Source organism: Equus asinus, chromosome 21, assembly GCF_041296235.1.
Source record: "Equus asinus isolate D_3611 breed Donkey chromosome 21, EquAss-T2T_v2, whole genome shotgun sequence".
In the NCBI taxonomy this organism is placed as follows: domain Eukaryota; kingdom Metazoa; phylum Chordata; class Mammalia; order Perissodactyla; family Equidae; genus Equus; species Equus asinus.
Window position 1 is genome coordinate 63,028,685 of NC_091810.1, and position 18,834 is coordinate 63,047,518.

The 18,834-nt window shown below is 43.4% G+C and overlaps 1 protein-coding gene across 1 annotated transcript in view; it reads right to left on the bottom strand.

The window, feature by feature from the left end:
* Positions 1-12,880: 12,880 nt before the first annotated feature.
* Positions 12,881-18,834, bottom strand: part of TRIM71 (tripartite motif containing 71) — a 67,376-nt gene continuing 61,422 nt past the window's right edge. The window contains exon 8 of the mRNA XM_070492559.1: positions 12,881-14,332. Coding sequence (XP_070348660.1) covers positions 12,881-14,332 — 1,452 coding nt within the window. The remainder of the gene's footprint in view (positions 14,333-18,834) is intronic.

Here is an 18,834-nt window from a genome sequence, read left to right on the forward strand (position 1 = left end):
GTAAGGCTCAAGATAAAAAGAACTCTACACAAATGTGGTATTTTAGTTAGTGAATTTGTTTTTCTTAAGAGTATGGGTTAATGTTTCTGAAACTACTGTATGTGTATTGTAGGACTGGGCAAATAAGTAAATGTCTTTTGGATAATGCATACCAGCTTCCTCTTTGTGAAGAAACTGAGTTACAAATAATGAAGGGGAGAAGGCTAGTATGAAGCCTCTGGTGTTGGGTTAGAATCAGAAGCATCAGTATGAACTCATGGTTTTTAGTATATTACAGATAGATATAGAAATAGAGGGGCCAGCCCCGTGGCCAAGGGGTTAAGTTCATGCCCAGGGGTTCGCCAGTTCGGATTCTGGGCATGGACGTGACACCATTCATCAAGCCATGCTAAGGCGGCGTCCCACATAGAAGAACTAAAAGGACCTACAACTAGAATATACAACTATGTACTGGGAGGATTTGGAGAGAAGAAGGAAACAAAGATTGGCAGCAGATGTTAGCTCAGGGCCAGACTTTAAAAAAAAAAAGAGGGGCAGGCCCTGGGCCGAGTGGTTAAGTTCACATGTCCGCTTCCCAGGCTCAGGGTTTCACTGGTTCAGATCCTGGGTACAGACTTATGCACTGCTCATCAAGCCATGATGTGGTGGCGTCCCACATAGAAGAACTAGAATGACCTACAACTAGGATATACAACTACGTACTGGGGCCTTGGGGAGGAAAAAAAAAGAAATATATATGTATGTGTGTGTGTATATATATATGTATGCGCATACATACACACACACATATATATTTCCTAGCTTTGTTCACTAAGAGGACCTAAAAGCAATGACACTCCAGCAGAAATAACTGTACTCAGCACCCAGATTTTTGTTTCTAAATACCAGTTTGCAATACAAGGAACCAGGGCTCCTTGGAGAAACAGCTGTCCCCCACCGTAATGGGCCACATTCTCATGATATATGGATGCTTCAGTCCACATCCTAGCTCCCTACCCCCAACCACGGCAAACAGCTGCCCTGGGTCACGCCTTGCGCCGTTTGCCCTAGAAAGGCAGTTCCATGGAAGGGGCCTGTGTAGGCCTTAGAAGCATGCTTAACGTGATTTGAGGTACGTGCTGCATGGTCTAGAAGGGACAGACTTGGCCACTGGGACTCTTTCCCAGTGGTGTGGATGCAGCTGGAGGAGAGCTAGAGTGGAGACCTCTGAAGTGTGGGATCCAGGGCAGAGGGACCGTTTAAGAGAATAAGTGATTTTATTACTCAAAAGAATTTGAATTGTCTTTAATTTTTAGGCCAGCTCACAGTCCCTGGGCCTAAGAGGGCTCCCTGCCTTTCAGGGCTCCCCATGATAACTGGTTTTAACGACTTTATTTTTCCGTTTTCTCCCCAAAGCCCCCCAGTACATAGTTGTGTATTTTTAGTCGTGGGTCCTTCTAGTTGTGGCATGTGGGATGCTGCCTCAGTGTGGCTTGATGAGCGGTGCCATGTCTGCACCCAGGATCCGAACCAGAGAAACCCTGGGTCATCGAAGCAGAGCGGGCGAACCCAACCACTTGGCCACAGGGCCGGCCCCTATACTGGTTTCAATATTTCATCTTCTGAAGGAAATTACTCAAGGTTTTAACATGTACTTCTAGCACCCACTTAAAAGCGTGATCTTGCCAATTGGCAACAAGTGAACCACAGCTGATGCACTGGGATAGAATACTGGACATCTGATTTGTTCATAAAAATTATCCAGAATTTGAAAATAAAGTTAAAAAAAAAATCACTGAGGGCCCTTTCAAAGTCACATCAGAGCCATGTCTATCAATGACCCCTAAGGGTCATGTGACACTCTCCAGACCTGTAGGTTAATTGACTTGCTATTCACTATTGAGTCGGCCCAAGCTCTCCCTGTAAGGTTAGATGTCAACTTGAGGAGGACTGCCAATGATTTCTCTCCAGTAAAAAAGATGACCCCGAAGATTTTACTACCCTGAAGGACATTAAGTAGATTCCTAACTAACTTGCAACCTTATGCCAGCATTCCTTTTCCTGCTGACATGTTCACCACGCTTGCCTGTCCTCTTTGAAACCAACTTCAACAGTGCCATTCTCTCATTCATGAGTTATGCAAATCTTTGACACACACACACACTATATTGTGTGAGTTATTTTATTTTTTGAAACTTATACTTTGCCAAGTTCATCCTAAAGGGACACAAAAACAAAAGGTCACCATCACCTAAACTATTATTTCCCTTGTGGACCTACTGTTAATTCAAAAGTGCTAGGCACAGTGGTTAAGTTTGCACGTTCCACTTGGGCGGCCCAGGGTTCACTGGTTCGGATCCCAGGTGCAGATCTATGCACCGCTTGGCAAGCCATGCTGTGGCAGGCGTCCCACATATAAAGTAGAGGAAGATGGGCACAGATGTTAGCTCAGGGCCAGTCTTCCTCGGCAAAAAGAGGAGAATTGGTAGATTGGTGGCAGATGTTAGCTCAGGGTTAAACTTCCTCAAAAAAAAAAAAAAGTGCCAGTCCTGAATCAAATGATTCTATTTAGGTGATATTCTGGAAGAGGCAAAAAAACAATACAAAACAAAAACTGCCTGGGAAGAAAATAGAGCAATGACTGGCTGGGGTGAGGGTGGTGTAGGGTTGGCTACAGAGAGATGCTGGAGGAACCTTGGGGTGATGAAACTGGTCTGCATCTTGACTGTGGTGTTGGTTATGTGACTGTATATGTTTGCCAAAACTCACAGAAAGGTGCAACAAAAAGAGTGAAATTTATTGTATGTAAATTATACATAAATTTTTTAAATTAAAAAAAGTGCTAGTCTCTAAATGTTGAATTCGTCCAAATATCCCACCAAGATTATCAGCTTACAGTGACTTATTTTGGTACTTACTCATTATTAAATTTTAATAACTGGCATTGTTGTCTAGGAGACATAAAATTCATTTTTAAGCAAGATTAAGTCCAGCACTATACTTCTAGGGAGAAAGAATCGATGTATACAAGGTGAGAAAACAAAACTTTACACATGTCTGAGGAAAAGGAAGTGGAGGTGGGGTGAGGTGGGGGGAGTCACTTAGATACGTCTCTTGTGGAAATTTCTTATGGCTATATACCCCATTCTATTCTTTCCAGAAATGCAAAGTTCTGTTGTCGCTGTTCTTACATTTTTGTCTCCTATTGTCATGTTTTAGAGCAAGTCAGAATCTTTACTGGAGGAAAAGGGAAAACAGAAGGTCTGGGGTTGTCTTCATCTCCCTGGTCGCCCTCCCTTTTTAGTAACCGTAAGTAAGGAGATTAGTTGCTTTCAATTTTACAACTCCCTCCTACAGCAAGGCATCCAGCCTGCAGCCCCCAAGCCACTTAATGCTCACGGAACAAAAACCAAATCTTTAACAAATATGCAGTACTGTTTGGTGCTTTTTTCAAACATTATGTAAAGATACAGTGTAAAGTCATTCTGGAACTCGATCTTTTTCCTCAACATTACGATTTCTAGATGTATCCACAGTTAGCTCCTGGTTATTCACTTTAACTTCCATTGAATAAATATATAAAATTTACTCATCTATCCCTCCACGGACAAGATACTTGGTGTGACCTACTCCAGGACACAGGACAGTGGTCACTGTACGTCTTGTGCTACAATTTCTCCACAGCATACTCTTGGAAGTGAAATTACTGGATCTAAGTGTACGCCCGTATCTTCAGTTTTACTAGATATTGAGAAATTCCCCTAAGGGGCCGTACTCCTTTACACTCCCACTAGCTTTGTCAGACAGTTCCTATTTCTCACCAACACTCACATTGATCAGACTTTTACAATTTTATCAAACTGATGGGTAGGAAATTGTAACATACTGCTGCTTTAGCTTGTATTTCCCTGAGTTCTAGTGCAGTTGAGCTCTGTAAATTACCTAACCACACCCTTTGCCTGTTTTTTTTTTTTAAATTGGGTTATGTTTTCCTTATTGATTCGTAGTTCTTTAAATATTCTGGATAGTAATCCTTTGTTAGTTATACCTTTATAGATATCTTCTCCCAGACTGGGGCTTATGTTTTCATTTTTTGTCGCTGTTCATGGGACAGATTTTTAAAACATTTAAGAAAAAAGAACTGTACATATTTTGATCACACATACATCCCTGGTTGGCTGGGTGTTGCCCCGTGTCTGCCTCACTCCCAGATCCTGGCTGCCTTCCATCAGAACATGGCCTGTGGCCATTGGAGAGGGGCCAGAGCTCTGCAAGGGCTCACGCTGCCAATGACATACGCCAGCTAGGAAGTGGCACCGTATCATTGCTGCTCGCAACCTGCTGGGCAGAACTGGTCACAGAGCCCTCGCAACACAAGGAGGCCTGGAAAGGCAACCAGACCTCTTCATTTAGACAGAAGTTTTTTATGCAGTCAGATGTACTGATTTTATTTGTTGCCTGTGCATTTTCATATTGAGATTATTCATATACCATGAAATTCACCCACTTGGCTGTAAAACTATCACCACTATTTAATTCCAGAATATTTCCATCATCCCCAAAGAAACCCCAGGAGGATGTTGACAATGGGGGAATGCCATGCACGCGCATGGGAGCAGGGGGCATATGAGATGTACCTTCCTCTCAAGTTTTGCTATGAACCTAAAACAGCTCAAAAAGTCTTACAAAACAAAAACCCCCCACAAACCCATAGCAGTCACTGCCAATTCCACCCACCACCCAGCCCCTGGCAAGCACTAATCAAATTTCTGTCTCTCTGCATTGGCCTGCTCTGGATATTTCCTGTACATGAAATCATGTACAAAGCTGGCGCCTTTCACTTACATTTTCAAGGTTCACCCATGTCATAACATGTGTCAGTACTGCATTACTTTTTATGGCTGAATAACACTCCACTGTAAGGAGATACCATATTTTGTTTATCCAGTCATCAGTTGAGGGACATTTGGGTTGTTTCCACAATTTTTGGCTATTATGAATGATGTTACTACAAACCCTCACTTACTAGTTTTTTTTGTGGATGTGTCTTCAATTCTTTCGGATATCTATCTAGGCATGGCATTGCTGGATCCTGTTTTAACACTTTGAGGAACTGACAGCTTCTGTTCCAAAGTGTTTGCACCCTTTTACAATCCCACCAGCAATGTATGCAGGTTCCATGACCCCACATATTCTATTTTTGATTTCTGGCTAACTTTTAATAAGCACGGCAGCTCCAAGCGGCCAACTGCAAAGGGGTGCACTGACCCTTAGAAGGTTTGGGTCCTTGTAAGCTCACCTCCTCTACTGGAAGAGGCTGAAGGAATCCATGGGGGCTGAGGGTGAGGTGTTGATTCTTTCTAGAGCTTTCCTTGTTTGTACTTCCTTCAGAAATAGGTCCTTCCTCGTTTTACTAGCTGCTTCTCCTGGAGCTTTCAGAGGATTAAGGAGAAAAGATTCCTTCCCTTGAAAAAGGGGTGCATCCATTCAACTTTTTACATTCAAGTCTCCCCTTGTGTCCAGCTAGGGACAAAAGGGAAATAAAAAATAAGGGGCCTGGGAAAGGAAATGGAGAATCGGGGCTGGGCTCAGAGGCCATTAAGTTACATTCCCATTTTGAGTTGTTCGGAAACTGCTACTCAGTTTGTGTCACAGTTTGACGCTGAAAGTATCAAGGGGGCAAAAACCACTTTAAATGCTCAGCGCCAACATGAGCTCAAGTGAAGAGCAGAGGTTCCCTATTGCAGGTACAGATGCTTGGCACTTTGAAAAGGCTGCTCCTGGGGCCGACCCAGCAGCCACGTGGTTAAGTTCGTGCGCTCTGCTTTGGTGGCCCAGGGTTCTCCAGTTTGGATCCTGGCCACAGACACGGCACCGCTCATCAAGCCTGCTGTGGAGGCATCCCACATAGAAGAACTAGAATGACTCACAGTTAGGATATACAACTAGGTACTGGGGCTTTGGGGAGAGAAAAAAAAAAAAAAAAAAGAGGAAGATTGGCAACAGATGTTAGCTCAGGGCCAATCTTGCTCACCAAAAAGCTCAGCTTAAAAAAAAAAGTGGCTCCTGTGCGGCAGGGGTAAGAGCTAGCACCATCAGAACTCCTGCAAGTTCTTATCACAGCAGGAAAGGGACATGGAACAGAAAACTTGAGGGAAAAACGTAGAATCCAGCGTGCTGGGCTTCTCTAGTTTGCCAGACCCTCCATTCAAAGGTCAGACCTAATATCCAGCCGGCATCGATGGTACCCCTGCCAAAGAGAGGAGCGACTTGTAAGAGTTGCTCACTTCCCCCGGCCAGAGTTGAGACCCAAGTTGCCCATCCCCCGGCAGGGGTTATAAGGCCAGTGCACACGAAGGCGGTGGCATCTATGGGAAGGGGTGGGGTGGGTGGGAAGAGGACTGTGCTAATTGGCAAACCACATTCTTATCCCTCTAAAGGGACATTTGCTATTCAGCAGCTTGAGAGATCAGCCTGCAGCTGCCAGATATGAGATTTCCCAGGAATCTAGAAGTATAGATTTTAAAACATTTAGGCTCGTTTACATTTCCTCTATTTTCAAATGCTGGTTCCACCTGTTTTGAAAACACTGCATGGACCCAAATCTGGCCCACCAGCTGGGTAACCTCTGGGCCATCCACCTCAAACTTCCTTTCATAAAGCACAGTGCACGCCCCCTTCTTTATTCTGGATTAAAGGATCACACAGACACACTATTTCCATGGAAAAACCCTCGTGTTTATTTGATTAAACAAAAATAAAATAAGCTGCATAGGAACAATTTTAAAGTCCAAAGAGACACCAACTTTGTTTTAAGGCTGCAGTAGCTGATACAGCATCTCCTTGCTACCTTCTCCAGCCTTCTCTGTGGACCACGGCGATACATTCAGAAGCCTGTTAGCTAACACAGGAGTTTTTGAACACTTTTCCATTGGTTCTTCACCTGCTCATTGCCTGTCATGCTTGCGGCCTGCAGTTTATCATTTAAGATTCAAAAGTAAAAATCCAGAGGAAAAGAAAAACCCGCCCCAAACAAAAACCCACTTTAAAGGTTTGGGGAAAAACCTTTGCTTCCCCATTCTCCACTTAATTGATGGGATCCACACCACCACAGCAATGCCCATTTTACAAAGTGTCAGGAGGCAGTCAGCCCCTCCGACGGGCTTGCAGCATGGTTTCTGTGGCCCAGGGAGTTACTCTGGCGGTGCATATTCCTTACATCATGTCTGCCTTGGACAAATTAAAAAAAAAGGTTTAACTTCGTCATTCTAACATCAGGCAACATGCCCATGTTAATTTTTCTCCAATTCTCCATTTACCTTTCTTACCAAAAAGAAAAAAATAACTCAACCAAGTCATGTGTTCTACACTTAAAAATTAAAGCATTTTGCTGACCAGGCATGACAGCTAATGGACAGTATTAAGCAAGATCCATTAAAAAATTACTAACAACCCTCCCACCCACCCAAGTATACCTAACATGCTAGTTAAAAACAACAACCCTTACCCACCCACCCTTCTCACCTGCACTGATTTTAGGGGAAAAGAAGAAAAAAGAAACCTTACCACCCTAAAAATAAGAAAAACCCAGAAATGTGAAAAATCTTCCTCTGAAGACAGACAACTACACAGACTGCTAGAAACACAAAAAACTATTCCAGAGCTGGTTATTTAAAGAAAGTAAACACTTTGCTACACACGTTAACATTCAGTCAGTGTGCTCCAAGATAGAGCCTTAAGAAAAATACTACCTGAGCTTGTAAGTTAATACAATCATTAAAAGGAGGTCTAAGACCATGTGGATACACAAAACTTTTAGAACCATTACTGGTTAAATGATGATGGAAAACATCCCACCAGGCTGGCTTGTTAACCCGTAAGATCAGTTTAAAAATAGACATCATTGAGGTATTTCTTCACCATGACATTTTAAATCCAATTCACAATAATTACAGTGGTCTTAGGACCCTCTCTTCCAACCAAAACAAAAATTAACTAGGGAAAGAACAGAGAGGTAGAGAGGCGATACAGTATATCACGGTCATGTGCTTCTCAACTTTATCAAGTATTTAATAAGCAAAGGAAAAATACAACCCGTCAACATGTTACCTTTGGTAGGAAAAAACAATTAAACACAAAAGAGCAACACACATGCCACCAGTCAGTGCTCAGTGAAACAGTGATTGTTGCAATGTCATGGTGATGCCCATCCTGCTGGGTCCAGAAAAGCTACAGTTACAATCACCAAGTCTAAAGGATGATCATTCCCTTCAAATGTCTGATGTTTCCAACAGCTAAGACCCTTCGAATTGCTCCTACAAGGGTCTATTTGCAGACATTCAGAATATAGATAAAATATTTTTCTCTTGAAGAGAAAAAGAGACCTAAAGGTCTTTATTTGCCGTTAAGTCCTCAAACAGGTCAGATGAACCAGTAGTTTCATAATACTGAATAACATGGCAATGATGCGCGCAATTCTTAGTGGGGGAGAAAAGGCCAGATTGGTAAGAAATACTGGGATTTATAACTACATTTGCCTGAGTAAAGGAATATTTGGTTTCAAAGTTTCTTTTTCAAGGTCAATCAAATGTTTCTCCCGGGAGAAATCAGTTCTGGATTTATGAACACATTTTCTTCTAGAGGTAGCTCCCCACTCCCACCCACTCCCCGGTGGATTAATACTATTCTTTTCAGAGACCCGTCAGATGCTAACGTGAGGTAGACGACTTGCGCCAAAAGTGAGGTAGAAATCAAACCGAAGCAGCCGGCGGGGTGTGGAGCGGTGTGTCCTGTGCCCCTGGCCTGCAGGAAGCCAGAGGAAGCCCAAGAGCCTCGGCAGGTCCCAGCTCTATGCTGTCAGCCCATGCAAGGACAAGAGTTTGACTTTTAGACAGCCCCACACTGTTGGAAACTCGGTAAGAGAGATGTTTTAAATAAATACCCTAAATACTTTTTGGCACCATTGGGTTTTTTTTTTTTTTAACAGAAAAACAGCCTATAACTTTGGCATATCTTTCACTATCTACCGGAACACAGCAATCTTAGAATCTTCCAGAGAGGAAGACAACACATATACAAACAGTATTCTGCTGCTTCAAGCCTAAAAAGACTTCCCTCCTCAGATCATTAAGCTTTGGCTTAACTAGAATAAAGCAGACTGAGCCGATCTCAAGCTATTCTTATAACTCCATCACAAAGTGCCTTCCGTCTGGCAACTTTTTTGGCCCAACACATAATTTAGATTCTGTTTATGGGACCCTTGTGTTTCCCCAGATAAGTCAGACTTAAAAGGGTATCCATCAGTTGAAGAGTTTGTGTACTTGGGGTACCGCGCGGGCCACTGGGCTCCAGCCAACTCACGTGCCACCCTGCCAGCCACAATATCGCACAGTTCTGAGACAGCGTGGCTTCTCGTGACCAAATTTACAGAAGAATGATTTTTTTTAAAAAAAAAGATTTTAACACTTTTGAAATGTTAAGTCAGTGTCAACCAAAAGTGGTTTTTATCTGTGGGTTATTTAATTTCCTTTAGCCATCTCAATACCCAGACCTATATATCCAAATAAAATTGGCATCTCCAAATATAAACTGACCTTACACCCCACCCCACCACCTGACCAGATCAGACACACATGGGGATTATTGTCTACATATCACATTTACTCAACATTTTATCCTCCTCCTTTGCAGCACCCAGAACCTTATCTTCTCACCATGTTAAAGACTCCCCTCTTTGACCCAGTTCCTACCCACCAAGTGTCACCTCAAAATGGGAAGGAGATATGCATTTAAACACACCTCTTTTGAACAGCCTCACTCATACTAGGGAGTTCTGAGTGTCGGCTTTTCTCATCCTTGATTTAGAGGGTTCCACATCATACAATACACACTCCACAGTGCTTCGCACCAATCTCCGGGGGTCAGGAGTCAGTCACAGGCAGCCACAGAGGGCCAATGTTTTAAAAACAAAAGCTTCCCAAGTGTGACCATGTTTCTCAAATGGAAGCTGTGCACAATGATGGGTGCAAAAAGGTAAGGAGATGTACCAGCATTGAGGGTACTGAGGCAGTATCACCCACCTACACACTCAATTCGGGGGACGACCTACTAGCTTTAAGCCTGCAAATTGGTCAGTCTATTAAGCAAGACCTGATTATTTCAGCCACGTGTGGAAACCCTGGCTTTACAACCAAATCCACAGAAAAACGTTAAATAAGCAGTTTGAGTTACTGCTATTCACCAAGAAGATTCTCACTCAGGTCCCAAGAGTTCCCCACATATGGGGAAACCGGGAAGGAAAGATGAAGAGTGAAGACGATGACAAAAATGAAGACGGGAAAATCAAAGTCAGTGACTACCTGAAATAACTTACCCCAGCCATAATCATGACCCAGGTTTCTGAGAACATTTTTAAGAACTTTCAAGATCCATTTCCTCAATAAAAATATTTTTTAAGCATTTAAAACCTGTTGCCTTTGGTGTTTAAAGGGTGATCTGTTTGGTGGTTGGGGGGTGGGGTGGTGAAGGAAGGAAGATCAACACTAAATTATTCCAAAAGAAAAAAGAAAAAGGTTTAATTACATGAGCTCTTTACCAAAGAACTAAGAACTTAGAACTCAGGGGCAAAATAAAAGGCAACTGAATAGGAACTGGGGAAGGATTCACTATTAATTCTTCAATAAAAGAAAAGGAGCTTTGACAAAACAAGATTTCCTGACACCGGCCCCCCTGCCACACAGCAGCGGGGGAGCAGTCTGGAGCTACTGTCCTAGTTTGGGATCCTTTATTGCATGCAGTTCTCCTTTATGAAGTGAGTTTTTCCCCATTTTGGTCACTTGCACAGCCTAGAACTGGAGCAATGGGAGGAGACAGGGTCCCTTGAAGTGGCAAATTAAATGTCCACTGGAGCTGGATGGGAAAAGCAACTTGACTGACTTGCTACACACAGTCCCCATCATCGCCTTTTCTTTGGGGACCACAAAGACAAGGACAAAGACAACTCCCCTTGGTAGTTTATTCTGTTCATTCAAAACTACATCCATATCTGACGATGAATTTCTCTTAAATACAGGAACAGAACTGATCTGTTAGTCTTTCTGTTTAACCAAGAGGTCTCCCTGTGAGCCACTGCCGGCAGAGAGGTCCTCTTTCTCCTGAAGTGTGCCACCCTGGAATTTGGTTCTTATTTCAGTATTTAGGGGGAATACAGGGACCCACAGGGGTTCTGACAAGCAGGTATCAGCTACACCTACTTTCCAGTTGAAAGACAGATAATGCCCAGAAGCACAAGGTTTTGTATCCAAGTCCAGCTTACTACAAACCAACCCTGTAAAGTGACAGATGCCATCCCACAGTTCTGCAATGGGAGCCTGGCTTCAATGTCCATTCTTTGGTACCGCCATACAGTTTTAACAAAAGATATTACGTCCTCTGTTTCAGGCTGGGGCAATTTGGTTTACAAATTCTTTACATTCAAAGACCTTTGGGGGGAAAATTGACGTTAACCATGAGGTCCCACAGCATGGCTCCGGGGCAGAGCACTCTCTAAAAGTGAGCCGAGCAGAGGGTGTGGAGATGAGCTGTTCCTATTAACTTGAATTTCAAACACTCTATTTCCCTGAACTTCCAAAGCAGGAAAAAATTGTGCTTTTAAAATAAAAGTTCATTCCTTTGCCTACTCTTCTCAGGAAAAGAAACAACTAGCATTAACAGAACAACATTCAATCTAGGGACGGGGACCAACCCCCGCCCTCCTGCAGAGTTCAGAAGTTTGGGGGTGCCCTGCTGCGTTCTCATGCTCTCTACGGACCACCTCAGCACATGCATGTCCACCCACTCATGTCCACACACCAGTCCATGTCTGAAAACCCTCTTTCTGAGAATGAGGTTAATTTTCTTCTTCCTTCCACTTAACTCTTTACAACCAACAGCAAACTAAGAATACTTACCTTTTGAGACTACTTTTAACCCAAAATCCTGAACTACATCTATTTTTTAGAAACAAAAGTGTGAAAAGAAAAGGTTCTTTGGGAGGTGGCATATCATTTTCAGCTTTACTATTTTGGTGTAAGAGAGCTTAACACACACACACGCCCCTTAACAGACATACACACACAATACAGACCCTCTCTTAAAAGAAACAAAAATTACATACCCTAAAATATGAATAGTCTGCTTTTCTTGGCTAGCAAGCCACAGCCACATCTTCCAGAAATAAGTAAAGATGCTGAACAGGATGATAAACACACTGAGGTATAAAAGGAGAACGCAGAAAAGTTCTCTGTTGCAGCATTAAAAAAAAAAAAAAATTAAAAAAAAAAAAATTAAAAAAAAAAAAAAAGATTTTCCAAAAAGATCAAGATCACACAATACAATCTAACCCCATAAAGAAAGTATTCTCAAGAACACAAATACTCTATAATTAAGCATTTTAAATCCCATTTTCCCATGTTTTATAGTTTTTAGTTTCTTTACTTAGTAGTTTTTTCGTGTTTCCTTGGCTCAATCTACAGAATGCACCCCACCACACATATCCAGTGCCCTCCCAGCCATCGAGATGCTCGGCTTGTGCATATCACGTCCCGCAGAGGGGCAGAGGGAGACGTGAACTCCACTGAGTGAGGGTGGGAGGAGGGCAGAGGGCCTGCTGGAGAAGGAAATGTAAAGATTTATGAGGTAGATAGAAATAATCACTTCACAGGCTCAACCCCTGCCGAAAAGATAAGTACATTCATCTGTAAAAAACTAAAGATGAGGTAGGACTTAAGCAATGTTGTACTTTTCTTGTTCTCTTTAGACAAAAGAAAAAAAATTTCCCTGAGACTGTTTCTTCTCTGAAATTCAAAAGGAGAGAAAGAGAGGTACACAGGCACACCCCAACACAGAAGCCTAGAAGATGTGATTAGAAGATGAGGATGCGATTGTTGCCAAAGTCCACCACGACGATCATTCCATCAGGGGTGACAGCGATGCCGGAGGGGCGGTCCATCTGCCCGAAGCCACTACCTTGAGCACCAAACTTGCACAGGAAGCTGCCGTTGGACTCGAACATCTGTACCCGGTGGTTCCGGGAATCCGCCACAATGATGCGCCCCTCCTGGTCCACAGCTACGCCCTGTGGACGCAGGAACTGCCCATTGCCAGTGCCCTCTGAGCCGAGGAAGCGAGCTGATTGGCAATCGGGGTGAATGACCAGGAGCCGGTGGTTGTTGAAGTCGGTGACCACCAAATGGCCCTCGTGGTTGAAGGCCACCCCCCGTGGGGAGTCAAAGTGCTTCCAGAGAGCCCCCTCGAAGCCATACTTATTCAGGAAGACTCCATCAGGCCCAAATAGCTGGATCCGGTGGTTCCGAGTGTCAGAGACGAGGATCTTGCCCTCAGAATTCACCGCCACATCCCAAGGGTAGTTGAACTGCCCATTCTTGGTTCCTTTCTCGCCAAACTTGAGGAGGAACTGGCCCTCAAAGGTGAAGATCTGGATGCGATGATTGTCCTTGTCAGCCACCACGATCCTGCGGGAGGCATCACAGGCCACGCCAGCTGGTCGGTCGAATTGCCCAGGCCGGGAGCCCAGGGTACCAAATTTGTGGTGGAAGGTGCCACAGGGCTTGAACACCTGGATGCGGTTGTTGCTGCGGTCGGCGACAATGATATAGCCCTCCTTGTCCACACTCACGCCCCAAGGGCGGCAGAGTTTGCCGTCGCTGTCGCCCTCGCTGCCGAAACTCAAGCCCGGGAGCCCAATGCCCACGTAGCTGCGGCCCGACTTCACCACCACCTTGAAGGGGCTATTCTCAATGTGCTGGTTGCACATGGTGACCGACACCAGGTGCTCACCCTCCAGCTGGGGCCGGTAGCTCACCACGTAAGTCCCGTTCTGCTGATCGCTCACCTCTGCACCAAACAGGTTGCCATCGGGGCCCAGGACCACGGCTGACATTAGGTCACCTCCTGAGAGGCGAGGCTCCCCATCGTGGTCGTAGCCAATGACAGTGAAGGAGGCCACCTTACCCTGGAGGGCCCGCTTGAGGCCATCGCCCGTGGCTTTGGTGAGTGGGGCAAAGGCTCCACTGCTGACAAAGCCAAAGGACTTGATGGCGAGGTAGAGGGCCTGGTCGGGGGGTGTGAACATGACCCGGTCATCCTCCTGGGGCTGCAGGAGGCTGCGCACGGTCTTTAGCTCCTGCACCTGGGCCAGCATGCGGTCTCGGGCCAGCAGAATATCCAGCGCCCTCCCCTCCTCCAGGACCTGCTGGACGGCACTGATGGTGCTCTCGAGCTTGTTCAGGTTCTGCCGCAGCTTCTCCACCTGCAGGTACAGAGACTTGGCTTTCACCTGGCGGATCTTCTCTACCTGCAGGAAAAGGTGAGGGATAGGGAGAGAGAACACAGGCTTAGAACCAAGCACAGAAACAACACAGAACCTGACACTGATCGCGAGGAAGCCTCAGACAAACCCATACCAAGCGAAAGCCTACTAGAAACAACTGGTCTGCACTCTTCAGAAATAGCAAAATCCAAAGAAAAGGAGGCTGAGGAACTGTCCCAGATTACAGGAGATGACTAAAGAGACACGGCAAGTAAATGCAATGTGTGACCCTGGACTAGGGGGATATTGCTGTTAAAAACATTGTTGGTGAAATTTAACTATGGACTGAGGATTGGATACTAGTATCAAGATTAAACTTCTGATTAACTGTGATTATATAAGAGAATGTCCTTGCTCAGAAGAAATAAACATTGATGTATTTAGCGGGTAGTGGGGCAGCGTGTCTCCAACACTCCAACTCACTCTCAAATCGAATACATAATACATACAGGAGAGAAGGATGAAAATGGGGCAAAATGTAAATAATCAGTGAATCTGGGTATAGGATATATGCAGTTTTTAACTTTTCTGTAAGTTAGAAATTAAATCAAAATGAAAGTTAAAAACAGCAATCTAACAAATGTTTACTGAGTACCTCCTTTTTGCCAGACCCTGGACGTACACAGTGACCAATAAGAAACATGGACCTTGCCCTCAGAGCTTATATTTTAAAATGACATATTAAAAAAGCAAACAAAGACATCACCCTGATTTCCAAAGCCAGACAAGGACAACACAAAGAAGGAAAATTACAGGTCAATATCACTCATGAACATACATGCAAAAATCCTCAACAAAATATTGGCAAACCGAATACAGCAATACATTAAAAAGATCAGGGGCCGGCCTGGTGGTGCAGCAGTTAAGTTCACACGTTCCACGTCAGTGGCCCAGGGTTCGCCAGGTGCAGGCATGGTACTGCTTGGCACACCATGCTGTGGTAGGCATCCCACATGTACAGTAGAGGAAGACGGGCACGGATGTTAGCTCAGGGCCAGTCTTCCTCAGCAAGAAGAGGAAGATTGGTAGCAGATGTCAGCTCAGGGCTAACCTTCCAAAAAAAAAAAGATCATACACCATGATCACATGGAATTTATATCAGGGACATAGGGATGTTTCAAAATGCAGAAATCAATCAATGTAATACAGCACAATGAACAAAAACTACATGATCATCTCAATAGACGCAGAGAAATCATTTGACAAGATCCAACATCCATTTATGATACAAACGCTCAATAAAATGGGCATAGAAGGAAAGTACCTCAACATTATAAAGGCCACATATGACAAATGAACAGCCAACATCATACTCAATGGGGAAAAGTTGAAAGCCATCCCTCTGAGAACAGGAAAAAGACAAGGGTGCCACTCTCATCACTCCTATTCAACATCGTACTAGAGGTTTTCACCAGAGCAATTAGGCAAGAAAAAGAAATAAAAGGTATCTAAATAGGCAATGAAGAAGTGAAATTCTCGCTGTCTGTGGACGACATGATTTTATATACAGAAAATCCTAAAAAATCCACCGGAAAACTATTAGAAATAATCAACAATTACAGCAAAGTTGCAGGGAACAAAATAAACTTGCAAAAATCAGTTGCATTTCTATACTCTAACAACGAACTAACAGAAAGACAACTCAACAGCATAATCCCATTCACAACTGCAACAAAAAGAATAAAACATCTTGGAATAAATTTAACCAAGGAAGTTAAAGACCTATACAATGAAAACTACAAGACTTTAACGAAAGAAATCAAAGACAACAAAGAAATGGAAAGATCTTCCAGGCACATAGATTGGAAGAATCAACATAGTTAAAAGGTCCATACTACCTAAAGCAATCTACAGATTCAGCGCAATCCCAATCAGAATCCCAATGACATTCTTCACAGAAATAGAACAAAGAATCCCAAAATTCACATGGGGCAACCAAAGACCCAGAATTGCTAAAGCAATCCTGAAAAAAAGAACAAAGCTGGAGGCATCACAATCCATGACTTCAAAATCTACTACAAAGCTACAGTAATCAAAACAGCATGGGAACTGGTACAAAAACAGGCACACAGATCAATGGAACACAATTGAAAGCCCAGAAATAAAACCACACATCTACAGACAGCTAAGCTTCGACAAAGGAGCTAAGAACATACAATGGAGAAAAGAAAGTCTCTTCAACAAATGGTGTTGGGAAAACTGGACAGGCACATGCAAAAGAATCAAAGTAGACCATTCTCCTACACCATTCACAAAAATACTCAAAATGGATCAAAGACTTGAAGGTAAGACCTGAAACCATAAAACTTGTAGAAGAAAATATAGGCAGTACATTCTTTGACACTGGACTTACAAGCATCTTTTTGGACATGCTGTCTTCTTGGACAAGGGAAACAAAAGAAAAAAATAAACAAGTGGGACTTCATCAGACTAAAGAGCTTCTACAAGGCAAGGGAAACCAGTATTGGAACGAAAACACAACCCACCAACTGGGAAAAAATATTTGCAAATCATATATCTGACAAAGGCTTAATCTCCATAATACATAAAGAACTCACACAACTCAACAAAAAATCAAACAACCCAATCAAAAAGTGGACAGAGGATATGAACAGACATTTCTCCAAAGAAGATATACAGATGGCCAACAGGCACATGAAAAGGTGCTCAACATGACTGATCATCAGGGAAATGCAAATGAAAACTACTCTTAAGATATCACCTTACACCCATTAGAATGACTCTAATAACCAAGACAAAAAATAACAAATGTTGGAGAGGATGTGGAGAAAAAGGAATCCTCATACACCGCTGGTGGGAATGCAAACTGGTTTGCCACTACGGAAAAGAGTATGGACATTTCTAAAAAAACTAAAAATAGAAATACCATACAACCCAGCTATCTTGCCACTGGGTATCTATCCAAAGAACTTGAAACCAGCAATTCAAAGAGATGTGTGCACTCCTATGTTCACTGCAGCACTATTCACAATAGCCAAGACATGGAAGCAACCTAAGTGCCCATCAACTGATGACTGGATAAGAAAGATATGGTGTGTGAGTACGTACACACACACACACACACACACACACACAATGGAATACGACTCAGTCATAAAAAATGACAAAATCATCCCATTTGCAACAACATGGATGGACCTTGAGGGTATTATGTTAAGCAAAATAAACCAGATAAAGACAAATACTGTATGCTTTCACTCATATGTGGAAGATAAACAAACACATGGACCAAGAGAACTATTTAGTTCTCTTTGTTTTTTTTTTTACCAGGGGGTAGGGGGAAGGGGTGTGGGGGCTGGGCACAAAGGGTGAAGTGGCAGTCTATAAGGCGACTGACAAATAATAATGTACAACTGAAATTTCACAATGTTACAAACTACCATAACCTCAATAAACAAAAAGATCAAAGAAATGATGGAAGATAATTTTAGACAGTGTTAGGTGTTAGAGAACACAAATAGAGTGTGAAAGACAGTGACTAGGGATAAAGGTTTGTCAGAGACAGGTGGCTTTGCAGGTGGAGAGAAAAGAGGCAGAAACCGGCAGGACTTCCCAATGGACTGAGCACAAGGCCAGACCTGCACTCCCCGAAGACTGAATTTTCAGTGCAGCTACACAGAGCCTGAAATCTCTTGGAAGATACCCCCCAGCTGCCTCCCAGCCCCAAACACAAACAAGGTGAGAGGCAGAAAGATAGTTTGTAGCGAGAGTAACAGGATTTGGTGAGCACTTCATGCAAGATTACAAACCCCCTCTTCTCCTTGTCTCCTGTATTCAGTTTTCTCTTTTCACAGGTTTTAGAAACCTTCAACAGTGAGCCAGAAAGGCCCCACACCCCAAATTTGGAGACAGCAAGTTTTTGGCAAAATTAGCCTATATTGTTTCCAAAAGAACCCTCTAAATCTAAAATGCTAGAATATAAATGGATTCTGACCTGCCAAGATAATTCCTGCTCCTGAGGTTCTCAGAGCACACTATTGAGGAATGTGGGATTTTGCCTAACCAATGAAAAATAAGAATTTCTCCACTCTTTTGCACTAAATATCTAAAAGTCCTCTAATTTTAAGCGATTTCCCCTGTGAAGAGAATCAGCAAGTCCCCCACAGCAAGTTTGTGCTGTTTTGCAGAGGACCATGACTCTGAGCGCTGTACTGATCCGAAAGCTACAGAAAGTCTCTGTCAGAATAAGGGTCCACTGTTGGGAAGCGTGGATGTTAATCGTATTTCCCCTTGGGTGGTGATGAGGTGATTTTTGACCCATTCATGCTTTTTCATCTGTCCACTCTAGAGACAGGACACGTGTGTAGAGAGAGGCCCGTGTGGGGACAGATTAAAGAGAAGCTTTGTCCTTTGGTCTTGCCCTGAGTCAAACCTCTGGGCTTTGGTTCTGATCCCTCAATCATGTGGTTGCAGCTAATCCCATGAGGAAGCCAAGTCCACTGGAAACCTATAAGCCCAAAGAACGA